General features: G+C 45.0%; 1 protein-coding gene across 1 annotated transcript in view; it reads left to right on the top strand.

Moving 5' to 3' along the window:
• The first annotated feature begins 490 nt into the window (after window positions 1-490).
• Window positions 491-12,672, top strand: part of BCL7B (BCL tumor suppressor 7B) — a 28,004-nt gene continuing 15,822 nt past the window's right edge. Inside the window, exons 1-2 of the mRNA XM_008062957.2 lie at window positions 491-531; window positions 6,793-6,868. Coding sequence (XP_008061148.1) covers window positions 530-531; window positions 6,793-6,868 — 78 coding nt within the window. The 5' untranslated portion in view covers window positions 491-529. The remainder of the gene's footprint in view (window positions 532-6,792; window positions 6,869-12,672) is intronic.

Here is a 12,672-nt window from a genome sequence, read left to right as displayed (position 1 = left end):
CTGCCCTCCCTCCGTGTGCTGCGTCGCCTCTTGCGTTTCGCAGCTGTCCCGTGATAGCCAGCGGTCACTGAGGGGTTTCAGTCCGCCAGGCGTCAAGCTGGGGGTCTCCCGCAGTAAATCCGCCTGCAACGGAAGCTGGCTGGTCATCGAGATGCAAACCCATCTTTTCCCCGATACTCGGGGGCTGTCAGGGGAGTCGTTTAGAAACGGTCCCTGCGATGTTCATTCAGTAAGAGGCCGCTTGAGCGCCTGTTTGGGGTCAAGAGCTCAGATGCATCGTCACGTTAAACTTTCACAGTCAACTTCTTGAGCACTTTTCTCTAGCTAATTACTAGCAGTAATTGAAAAGCCCAGGTAGGTGTCACCTCCCTCCCGTAAGCCTACCCCAACCCCTCTCACCCCTTCACCCTTCACCCTCCTGAGGGTCCTGGGTACTCTGGATTTATGTGCTTTTTTGTGCATTTCCTCACAAGATGGACGTTCCTCCTCCATATCCAAGGGCTTCGTGTGTAGTTGGGATTCGGCGTACATGTGAGTTACATAATGACTGGTTTTTCCTCGCCACCATTAATCTTTCTAGGTTTTAGTGAAACCTAAGCATAGCACACCTTTGTTTTCTTTCTCTCCATCTCTGACCCCACCCCTAGCAGCCTAGGCCAGAGGACCATCCTCTGTCCCTTAAATCTCTGTGCCAGCCTCCTTCTGATAGCTCTGTTTCTGCTCTTGGTCATTCCCAGTACATCGAGTGATTTTACCTTTTTCGTTTCCAAGTACCAAGTGATTTTTTTTTTTTTTTGAGTTGGAGTCTCACTCTGTCGCCCAGGCTGGAGTGCAGTGGCACACTCCCGGCCACCGCAGGCAGCCTCCATCTGCTGGGCTTCAGCAATCCTGCCGCCTCCGCCTTCCAAGTACCTGGAACTACAGGCATGCGCTACCACGCCCAGCTAATTTTTTGATTTTTTGATTTAAATTTTTCATTTTTAAAAAAGATCACTTTGGAGCTGGGTGACGTGTCCCATGTCTCTAAAACCCTGTGACCAGGGAGGCTAAGGTAGGAAGACTGCTTGAGCCTAGGAGTTCCAGGCTGTAGTGAGCTATGATCCATCACTACACTCCAGCCTGGGTGAAAGAGCAAGACTGCATCTCTTTAAAAATAAGTAGGTTGGGCTCAGCGGCTCAGCCTGTAATCCCAGCGCTTTGAGAGGAGAGGCTGAGACAAGAGGATTGCCTGAGCCCGCAGGTTCGAGATTAGCCTGGGTAACATGGTGAGACCTCATCTATATAATAAAATAAAAAATAGTGAGTACCTGTAGTTCAGCTACCTGGAAGGTTGAGGCAGAAGGATTGCTGGAGCCCAGCAGGTTGACGCTGGGGCAGCCGTGAACGTGCCACTGCACTCCAGCTGCACAAACAGTGAGAGTCCAACTCAAATAATAATAATAATGTTGAGTAAATAAAATAAATAAAATATAAAATTAAAAAGTCTGGACGTGGTGGCTCACACCTATAATCCCAGCACTTTGGGAGGCTGAGGTGAGAGGACTGCTAGAGCCCATGGGTTCTAGACCAGTCTGGGCAACATGGTGAGACCTCATCTCTACAATAAATCAAAAACTAGCCGGGTGTGGTAGCGTGCGCCTGTAGTTCCAGCTACTTGGAAGGCTGAGGTGGAAGGATCGCTGGAGTCCAGCAGGTCAAGGCTGTGGTGGCCCTGAGCGGCCACTGCACTCCAGTCTGGGTGACAGAGTGAGACTCCAACTCAACAAAAAACAACAAAAAAAAGTGCATGCATGAGTGCAGTGTCTCACGCCTATAATCCCAGCACTTTGGGATGCCGAGGCGAGAGGATTGCCTGAGCCCAGGAGTTTGAGACCAACCTGGACAACTTGGGGAGACCTTGTCTCTACAATAAATCAAAAAATTAGCTGGGCGTGGTGGTGTACACCTGTGGTTCCAGCTACTTGTAAGCCTGAGGTGGGAGGATTGCCTGAATTGAGCAGGTTAAGGCTGCAGTGGCCGTGAGTGTGCCACTGCACTCCTGCATGGGTGACGGAGGGAGACTCCAACTCAAAAAAAAAAAGTGCATGTCTTATCATAGCACCCGTCCACTTGGAAAGTAATTCCTCGGTGGTCTTTTCTTGGTTTTAGCATAAAGACCAAAGAAGGTCCTCCCGTCTGGCTCTTTCCCAGGATGTTGGCCGTATTTCTGTTGCAGCCACAATGCTGTTCCTTCTGCCTGGCATTCTCTCTCCTCTCCTCCCTCTTGCCTGTAAATTCCTAGTTCAGCTCAAAAGTTGCTACCTCAGGGTTACCTCTTGAGATTCTCAGTCAGATCAGGTCCCCTTCATAGACCTTTCCACTGTTGTGTTAGGTGGAGCCATAAGGCATTTTCTATCTTTGATCTTTTAACCTGCAAAATTGGCCGTTTGATATATTTGAAACTACTGATTGACTAATTGTGAAGCGAATTGTTGGAGTCTGTTTCCAGCTCTGTGAAGGTGGGGACTTGCATCTTGCGTTTTGTTCCTTGCATCCCTGGGACCTAGCACAGGCTCTTGTATATTAAATATTTATTGGATAAATGAGGAAATGGAGCGGTGTGTTCTAGCATTTACTCCAATTTCTTAAGACTTAAGTTCATTCTTTCTCTTATATCACAGTCTCTCTTTATGTTTCCATTATATCATTTGCTGAACAGCATCCGCAACTGCAACGACAATTACTTTTTTTTCCCTACTTTTGTAACGTCAAATTTGGACGTAAAACTTTCAGAAGTTGGTTCAGATCTGACAGAGTGGCTCCCTGCATTTGGCCCTTGGTCCTCATGTCAGCAAGCACCTTTTGAGATACCAGTGGCTCTTAAAATAAGCAGATTCTCTCTCTGCCTGGCATGGTTAGAGAAGTAACTTTATGGAATGAATGAGAGTTTTCTTTGTTATATCTCCTCCACACACACTTGTTTGCAGGCCTTTGAGTACATTGAAGGTGCTCTGTGTTCAGAACAGTGGTATTTTAAACAGATGTAGATAGAGTCAAGGGACTTAATATTGATTTTTGAGAGTGATCTTGGGCAAAACTTTCATCCCTCCTTATGCCCTTGTGTGTTTTATGAGTGTAGTGAAGTGGTAATCTCTGCCATTTTTACCTCTTTACAACACAACAAAAGACAAAAGGACTTTTTTTTTCTTGGGGGCGTTCCCACTGTGTTGCATAGGCTACAGTGCAGTGGCAAGATCTTGAGTAGCTGCAGCTCTTTGACCTCCTGGGCTCATGCAAACCTCCCACCTCAGCCTCCTGAATAGCTGGGACTACAGGTGCATGCTACCACACCTGGCTGATTTTTTTTATTATTTTTTATAGAGACGGGAGCTTTCTGTGTTGCCCAGATTGGTCTCGGACTTCTGGGCTCAAGCAGTCCTCCCATCTCGCCCTCCCAAAATGCTAGGGTTATAGACATGAGCCACCATGCCTGGTGACAAGAGGGTTTCTACAAAGCTTTGAACTTTAGGGTTGAAACTTAAAAATTTCTTCAGACTAGTTTTTTTTTTTTTTTTTTTAGTCTCACTGTCTTGCCCAGCCTGAAGTGCAGTGGCACACTCACGGCCGCTCTAGCCTCAACCTGCCGGGCTCATCCTTCTGCCTCAGCTTTCCAAGTGACTAGAACCACCGGCACATGCCACCATGCCCTGCTAGTTTATTTATTTATTATAGAGACAAGGTCTCGCCAAGTTGCCCAGGCTTGCTGTTCTTGAACCCTTGGGCGCAGGCAATCCTCTTTCCTCTGCCTCCCAACATGTTGGAATCACAGACGTAGGCCACTGCACCAGCCAGGAATCAACATTTCACACCCACCAGTCCTTACTCCCAGCGGCGGGTATGGTTTTTTTGTTGTTTTGTTTTCTTTTTTTTTTTTTTTTTTAATTTTAAAGATATAGGGTACAATTCAGGATTGGGTATACAAGTGATCATCATATAGGTGGGCCTTCCTTCCGTCCCCACACGGTATGTTTTTCTTGGGATTGTTTATCCCTTAGAGGGATCTTTATTTTTTTATTTTATTTTTATTTTTTATTTTTTGAGTTGAAGTCTCACTCTGTCGCCCAGACTGGAGTGCAGTGGCCGCTCCCGGCCACCGCAGCCCGACCTGCTGGGCTCCGGCGATCCTTCTGCCTCAACCTTCCAAGTAGCCGGAATTACAGGCGCGCGCTACCACGCCCGGCTGAGTTTTTGATTTATTGTACAGATGAGGTCTCGCTGCCCAGGCGGGTCTCGAACCCGCAGGCTCAGGCAATCCACTCACCTTAGCCTCCCAAAGGCGCGGGATTACAGGCTGAGCCACTGAGCCCGGCTTAGAGGGATCTTTAAATGGAAACAAAAGAGGCACAGTCAGTCCATGACCATTTTAGAGAAACTAGAAATTATATCTAAAATTATAGCAACATTATTTCAAAGATAATTGTTTTTTGAGTTGGGGTGTCACTCTGTGGCCCAGGTTGGAGTGCAGTGGCAGGATCACAGCTCACAACAGCCTCAAACTCTTGGGTTCAACTGATCCTTCCCCCCTCATCCTCCCAAGGAGTTGGGACTACAGGCGTATGCCACTGCACGTTTCTAATGTCTTGACTTTTTGTAGAGATGATGTCTTGCTATGTTGCCTAGGCCAATCTCGAGCTCCTAGGTGCATGCAGTCCTCCCGGCTTGGCCTCCCAAAGTGGTGGGATTACAGGCATGAGCCACCATGCCCCACTTCTTTTAAAAATTTAATTTAAAAGCATGCCCTATAAGTTTATTTCTGCTTGTCTATACTTTTATTAATTATAGAGTGATAGAAATTTTGAAGACTAATTGCTTGTGGTCTTTATTGAAGTTATAATTTGGCAAACTGGCTGATAAGTCCAAAACACTATAAAAGCCAAAAAATATCATAGCATTTAATAAGGGGTGTACACAACCGGGCTTGGTGGCTCAGCCTGTAATCCCGCGCCTTTGGGAGACTGAGGTGAGTGGATTGCCTGAGCCCACGGGTTCAAGACCCGCCTGGGCAACTTGGCGAGACCTCATCTCTACAATAAATCAAAAAATCAGCCGGGCGTGGTAGCGCATGCCTGTAATTCCGGCTACTCGGAAGACTGAGGCGGAAGGATCGCCGGAGCCCAGCAGGTTGAGGCTGCGGTGGCCGGGAGTGGCCACTGCACTCCAGTCTGGGTGACAGAGTGAGACTCCCACTCAAAAAAAAAAATAAGGGATGTACAAGCAGCAACCTGTGAGCAAAAAGGGTGCTAGAGCTACGGAAAGGCTCAAATTGCTGCTTTGAGTGCCTTGGTTTATGATTCGAGTCATTTAGTGACTTCTGGGAGCTTTGATGAAAAGGGGACATGGTCAGGCAGTTCTCTGCTGATGCAGAGCTCTCTCCTAGACTTCTCTGAAGATTATATGCCACATAAGTGGCAGTCCTCACCCTCACAGTATAATTAGAAATATAGAATTAACATATTTGGTAAAGAGAAAAGCATACAAAGCAATTTGCATGCAAGTAAAAAGAATATGGTGCAATGGAGTGCTGTGTATGTAAATTACCTTTCAGCCTTACCTCTCACAACATGATTACCTATTTCCCAAACACAACTTCAGACTTTCCACCTAGGCTTGTCCATAATCTATTCCTTTATTCTAGATGTTCCCTGTGTTTCCCCCCAGGTTTGTGCCTGGGTGCATAAAAACTAGTGCTGTTTCCGAAAAGTGATCTTTCCATGACTGGGCCTTTACCTCCTCTGGAAGCCAGTGTGAGGCTCACTTCTGTTAGCCAGAAGCATCCTGTCTGTGATCATGTTTCACGTCAGAGTTCCACAAGAGTCACAGGGTTTCTCTCCTCCATGAGATGGCCTAGTCTTACTTTGTTGTTGGGTTTTTTTTGGGTTTTTTTTGAATAGGAGTCTCTGTTTCCCAGGCTGGAGTGCAGTGGCACAATCACGGCCACCCCAGCGTCAACTCGCTGCACTCAGGTGATCCTTCCACCCCAGCCTTCCAAGTAGCTGGAACCACAGGTGTGCGCCATCACACCCAGATAATTTTTTTATTTATTGTAGAAACGAGGTCTCGCCAAGTTGCCCAGGCTGATCTTGAACCCCTGGGCTCAGACAGTCTTCCCACCTCTGCCTCCCTGCGTGGCCTGAGGTGGCCTCGTCTTGCTTTGTCTTTCAGCCTTCTCAACTTCCTTGCCACCTTCCCATTTTACAGTGATTTCCTTCTTTACCATTTTTATTTCTCCAGCACCTTCTCTTGTAGGGCTTTATAAATATCAGTGGGATTGAATAGATTCTGGAAAATAAAGAAATGAGCTGAGCTGGTGTGGTGGCATGTACCAGCTACTCAAGAGGCTGAGGTCGGAGGATCACTTGAGCCCAGGAGTTGTAGTTCAGCCTGGGCAACATAGCGAGACTATGTCTTTAAGAATAGGAAAGAAAAATAAAAATACATAAATGATGCCAGGTAGATACCCGAGTTTGAAAATGTGCTGGTGCCCTGAATTGGTGTAGTCTGAGGGGAAAGGGCTGTGGTGCACTATATGTGAGGAATGGTGGCAGTAGAGGATTCAGAAGCCAAAGGAATTTGACAGGGATGTCTTTCTGGAAGGGGTGATTTTGTACTCAGAAAAGTGCAATTTGCTGAGGAGGAAGTTTAGAAGGCATTGCAGATTGAAAGAATGAGTGCCTGAGAGGTAGAAAAGCACAGGTTAGGAACAGAAAATCTATTTTGTTGTATTATCAGTTCTAAGAAGTATTTTTCTTTTAGGGAGAAAAAGTGGGTGACTGTGGGTGACACGTCCCTGAGGATATTTAAGTGGGTTCCTGTGACAGACAGCAAGGAGGTAAGTGTGGAAGAAACTCAGAACAACAAAAAGGTACCGTTTTCTTCGTTGTTTTTCTTTAATTGCCTCTTAATGAAAGGATTTCATTTCCCCAGAACTGAGTTGAAAATACTTCAAGGCAGCCTCTGCCGCTGGTGCTTGCAAGGCCGCTGTTGTGTCCCGCCTTCATTCCTTTCCCTTAATCCAAGCTGCTTTCCCAGGGCTTGGCAGACTATAACTGAGGCCTGCTTCCTTCGTTTGTCAGTGTAGTTGTATTGGAACACAACTGTGCTGACCGTTTCCTGACTGTCTGTGCTGCTTTTGAATTGCGGTGGCAGAGTTGAGTAGTTGGCATAAGGCCTAATGGCTCACAAAGCCTAAAATCTTTCTTGTCTGGCTCTTCAAGAAAATGTTTGCTGCCACAGGCACTCTCACTATTGTCCTGCCTGTGGTGCCCTTTACAGCATGTCTTTCCCTTAATAAATCTATCTTTCTTCAAAAAAAAAAAGAAAGAAAGAAAAAGTGTACTGACACCTGCTCTTATCAGTTTAGCCACCCCCTGTATTATATGTATATGCTTTTCTGATTCTGATATATGCATTTCTGATTAATCTTCTAGGGGTTTATTTGGATACCTATGTTGTATTCTTGAAAAACACATAGCATTGTGTATTTTCTTTTTAAACTTGCATACATAGCATTGTGCTACAAACCTCTATTTCTTCTCTTATTCAACCTTGATTTTGAGAGGTCTCCATGTGTCTAAATATGGAGTTATTACCTTTGACTCATGCATTGTATTTTCTTATTTGCAGTGACCATCTTTATACGTTTCCAGATTGTTTCTTTTTTCCTAATTGTTTTTTAAGTTTTCAAATATAAAACACATACAGTAAAGTATATAAAGCAGAAGTATACAGTATATGAATAAATATGAAGCTAATACCCTTGTAAAAACCACCCAGACTGAAAAATAGGGGGCATTGCCAGCTCCCCAGAAGTTCTCTATGCAGCTCTTCTCAACATCCCCCTCCTGTCCTCTACAGGCAGTGACTCTCCTTTTGCTTTTCTTACTACTTCTCTAGTCATTTATATATATTTTTCTTTTTTGGAGGTGGCAGTCTTGCTATGTGGTCCAGCCTGGATCAAACTCCTGAGCTCAAGTGATCCTTGGCTTCCCAAGTAGCTGGGCCTACAGGCATGCACCCTTGTGCCCAGCTCTAACATTTTTAACTTTATAGAAACAGCATGATAAAGTATCTGTTTTTGTGTGTCTTACTTCTTTTGCTCAGCATTATGTTTGTAAAATTCATCCATGTTGTCTTTGAGCTATTTGTTCCTTTTTGTTGATATATGTGTTTAAGACACTTAAGACATTAAATTATAATGAAAAAGATTTTGTCTACATTAAAATTAAAAATTATGTATACATCACAAAGAGTGCAAAAACACATCACAAAGGAGAGAAGACATGGATAGCATTTAATCAATCAAGAACTTACTGCTGTATATTCATTATATGACCATAGCATGATTTATCTTTCTGATTCTTCTGTAGATGGATATTGGAGTTGTTCCCAGTTTGTGCGTAATAGGAACAATGCCCTTGTGAATATTCTTGTTTCATATCTAGGTCAACATGTACATGAGTTTTCCTAGGACATATTCCTAGAAGTGGAATTACTTGATCTTGGAGTGTGTGTATTTTTGACTTATTCTAGCTAATGCTAAACTTTTCCAAAGTGATTGTACCAATTTATATTATCCTATTAGAATCATGAGAGTTGGCAAGGCATGGTGGCTCATGCCTATAATCCCAGCACTTTGGGAGCCCGAGGTGAGAGAATTGTCTGAGCCCAGGAGTTTGAGACGAGCCTGGGCAACTTGACGAGACTTCATCTCTACAATAATTCAAAAAATAAGCTGAGCACATGACTGTACTCCCAGCCATTCGGGAGGCTGAGGCGGAAGGATTGCCTGAGCCCGGCAGGCTTGAGGCTGTGGTGGCTGAGAATGTGCCACCGCACTCCAACCTGGGCAATAGAGTGAGACTCCGACTCCAAAAAGCAAAAAAGAAACATGAGAATTCCCCATTATTCCAAATCCTCATCAACACTAGGTAGTGTTTGACTTACAAGTAAAGATATCTCACTGTGGCTTTAATTTGACAGCTGGTTATATAATTGCTAATGAGACTGAGCATCTAGTCAATGTTTATTAGTCTTTTGGATTTCTTCTTTTAGAAAGTGCCCTTTTAAGTCTTTGCCCATTTATCTATTTGGTTGTGACTTTTTCTGATGGCCTATAGAAATTCTCTATGTTCTGGTCATAAGTCCTTTGTTGATTATATGCTAGCCATACTTTTTCTTCTCTGACATGTTTTTGCACTTTCTTTGTGGTGTATATATAATTTTTAATTTTAATGTACACAAAAGAATCTTTTTCATTATAATTTAATGTCATAAATGTCTTAAGAAATTTCTTCCTCCTTTGAGGCCACAAAGGTATTCTTCCAGATAATCTTCTACAGGCTTATTTTTCTATTCTCATTTATGACACACTTGGAGTTGATGTTTGTGTATGTGTGTGAAGTAGGAGCTCATTTCCCTTTTTTCCATGTGACTGTATGTATATTTGTCCCAGTCCCATTTACTGAGAAGACTGCTTGCTTTTTTTGTCATGCTCTATAGAACCACCTTTATCTATTTCTTTTTTTTTTGAGTTGGAATCTCACTCTGTACCCCAGGCTGGAGTGCAATGGCATGCTCATGGCTATAGCAGCCTCCACCTGTGGGACTCAGGCGATCCTTCCACCTCAGCCTTCCAAGTAGCTGGAACTACACATCCGGGTAATTTTTTGATTTATTGTAGAGACGAGGTCTTGCAAAGTTGTCCAGGCTGGTCTTGAACCTCTGGACTCAGGCAGTCCTCTTGCCTAGGCTTCCCAAAGTATACTGGGTTTACAGGCTTGAGCCACTGTGCCTTTTCCTTTTCCTTTCTATTCCTTTTCTTTCTTTCTTTCTTTCTTTCTTTTTTTTTTTTTTTTTTTAGTTAAGAGTCTCACTCTGTAGCCCAGGTTGGAGTGCAGTGGCACACTCACAACCACCGTAGCCTCAACCTGCTGTGTTCAGGCTATCCTTCCCGCCTCTGCCTTCCAAGTAGCTGGAACCACAGGTGTGTGCCGCCACACCCAGCTAATTTTTTTGATTTGTTGTAGATATGAGGTCTCACCAAGTTGCCTAGACTGGTCTCGAACCCCTGGGCTCAGGCAATCCTCTCGCCTTGGCCTCCCAAAGTGCTGGGATTATAGGCGTGATCTACCATGCCCAGCCAGCAGCCTATTTCAAATAGGCTTATTCAAATGTGTCTGTTTCTGAATGTTGCCAGGTAGCTTTTTTACAGTGCAGATGACTACAGTGGCCGTCCCTCATGCCTGTCTCCGTGAGGACTTGTGAGAGGTTCTCTTTGACTTCGATGCCCAGAAGGCTTGCTGTGTTACAGGGTGGACACACTAACTGCTGCAGGTCTTCTAGAATGGTTACACATTGTAGTGCACTTCACCAGTAGTGCTTGAGGGCTTATCTTTTCCCACAGCATCACCAGCATTCGACACTGCCAGTTTCCTAACACCTGCCAGTGTCACAGGTGTAAAGTGGTATCTCTGTTTAATTTGCATTTTGGTGGTTACTAATGAGGTTGATCGTTTCATGCCTTCAGATACTTTTTTATCCATTCAGATTTCCTCTTCTCTGAGTTCTTATATTTTATTCATTTTTATATTAGGTTTCCTATCTTAACCTTTCTGATTTGGGGTTTGATTGATATTCTAGATATAGATCTTTTGTCAGCTTTGTTCATGGCAAATGTTTTTGCCTCATGCCAGCTGTCTGATAACTGTCAGTCATGTCCTTTGATTTTTTTTGTGTCAAATTCGTCATTTTTTTTTCCTTAAGTTTTTTTTTTGAGTTGGAGTCTCACTCTGTCGCCCAGACTGGAGTGCAGTGGCCGCTCCCGGCCACCGCAGCCTCGACCTGCTGGGCTCCGGCGATCCTTCCACCTTAGCCTTCCATGTAACCAGAATCAGGCATGCGCTACCACGCCCGGCTAATTTTTGATTTATTGTAGAGATGAGGTCTCACCAAGTTGCCCAGGCGGGTCTCGAACCCGTGGGCTCAGGCTATTCACTCACCTCAGCCTCCCAAAGGCACGGATTACAGGCTGAGCCACCGAGCCCGGCTTCCTTATAGTTTTTATCCTTTGGGTCTTGGTGTTTTGTTTTATTTTTGAGTCAGTATCTCACTCTGTCACCCAGGCTAGAGTGCAGTGGCATGCTCATGGCTTACCACAGCCTAAACCTCCTGGGCTCAGGTGGTCCTTCTGCCTCAGCCTCCCGGGTAACTGGGACTACAAATACGGGCCACCATGCCTAACTTATTATTATTATTATTATTTTTGTAGAAACAAGGTCTCGCTGTGTTGCCTAGGCTGGTCTCAAACTCCTGGACTGAAGCAGTCCTCCCTCCCACCTTGGTCTCTCAAAGTGTTAGGATTACAGGTGTGAGCCACCATGCCCAGCCTGATCAACATTTCCAAATGTACTAGTATACAGTCTAGACAACATAGCACGAGCCTATCTCTTCAAAAAAATTACTCAAGTGTGGTGGTATATACCTACAGTCCCAGCTACTCTAGAGGCTGAGGCGGGAGGGTCATTTGCCCCTAAGAGTTTGAGGCTTCAGTGAACTTTGTGCCACTGCACTCCAGCCTGGGCAATAGAGCCTCTTTAAAAAAAAAAAAGTACTAGTTGGGCTCAGCGGCTCAGCCTGTAATCCCGCGCCTTTGGGAGCCTGAGGTGAGTGGATTGCCTGAGCCTGCGTGTTTGAGACCTGCCTGGGCAACTTGGCGAGACCTCATCTCTACAATAAATCAAAAAATTACCGGGCGTGGTAGCGCGCACCTGTAGTTCCAGCTACATGGAAGGCTGAGGCGGAAGAGTCACCGGAGCCCAGCAGGTTGAGGCTGCGGTGGCTGGGAGCGGCCACTGCACTCCAGTCTGGGCGACAGTGAAACTCCATTCAAAAAAAAAAAAAAAGTACTATTATATAGTTATTCATAATATTCTATTGTACTGTATTTATTTGTTTATTTTTTATTTTTGAGTCAGAATCTCACTTGTTTCCCAGGCTGGAGTACAGTGACACAATCATGGCTCACCACAGCCTCCAACTCATGGGTTCAAGTGATCCTCCAGCTTTAGCCTCCCGAGTAGCTGGGACTATGGGTGTGCACCACCATGACTGGCTAATGTTTTTATTTTTTTTGTAGAGACAAGGTCTTGCCATGTTGCCCAGACTGGTCTTGAACTCCTGGCCTCAAGCAATCTTCCCACCTTGACCTCCCAAAGTGCTGGGATTACACATGTGAGCCCAGCCTTCTTTTTTTCTTTTAAGAAATGGGGGGCCTAGCTTGCTTTTGTTTTTGTTTTTTTAGTTGGAGCCTCATTCTGTGGCTCAGGCTGGAATACAGTGGCATGCTCACAGCCACCCCAACGTCGACCTGCTGGGCTCCGGTGAGCCTTCCATCTCAGCCTTCCAAGTAGCCAGAACTACAGGCACGTGCTACCACACCTGGCTAATTGTTTATATTTTTATCATGGAGATGAGGTCTCTTCAAGTGGCCCAGGCTGTTCTCAAACTCATGGACTCAGGCAGTCCCCTCACCTCAGCCTCACAAAGTGCTGGGATTACAGGCTTGAGGCACCACACCCAGTTGCTTTTGTTTTATAAAAAAAGTAAGTTAGCCAGGCTCGGTGGCTCAGCCTGTAA

Source organism: Carlito syrichta, unplaced genomic scaffold (genome assembly GCF_000164805.1).
Source record: "Carlito syrichta isolate Samal-C Ts95f unplaced genomic scaffold, Tarsius_syrichta-2.0.1 Scaffold97166, whole genome shotgun sequence".
In the NCBI taxonomy this organism is placed as follows: Eukaryota; Metazoa; Chordata; class Mammalia; order Primates; family Tarsiidae; genus Carlito; species Carlito syrichta.
This window is presented reverse-complemented; position numbering and strand designations above follow the sequence as displayed.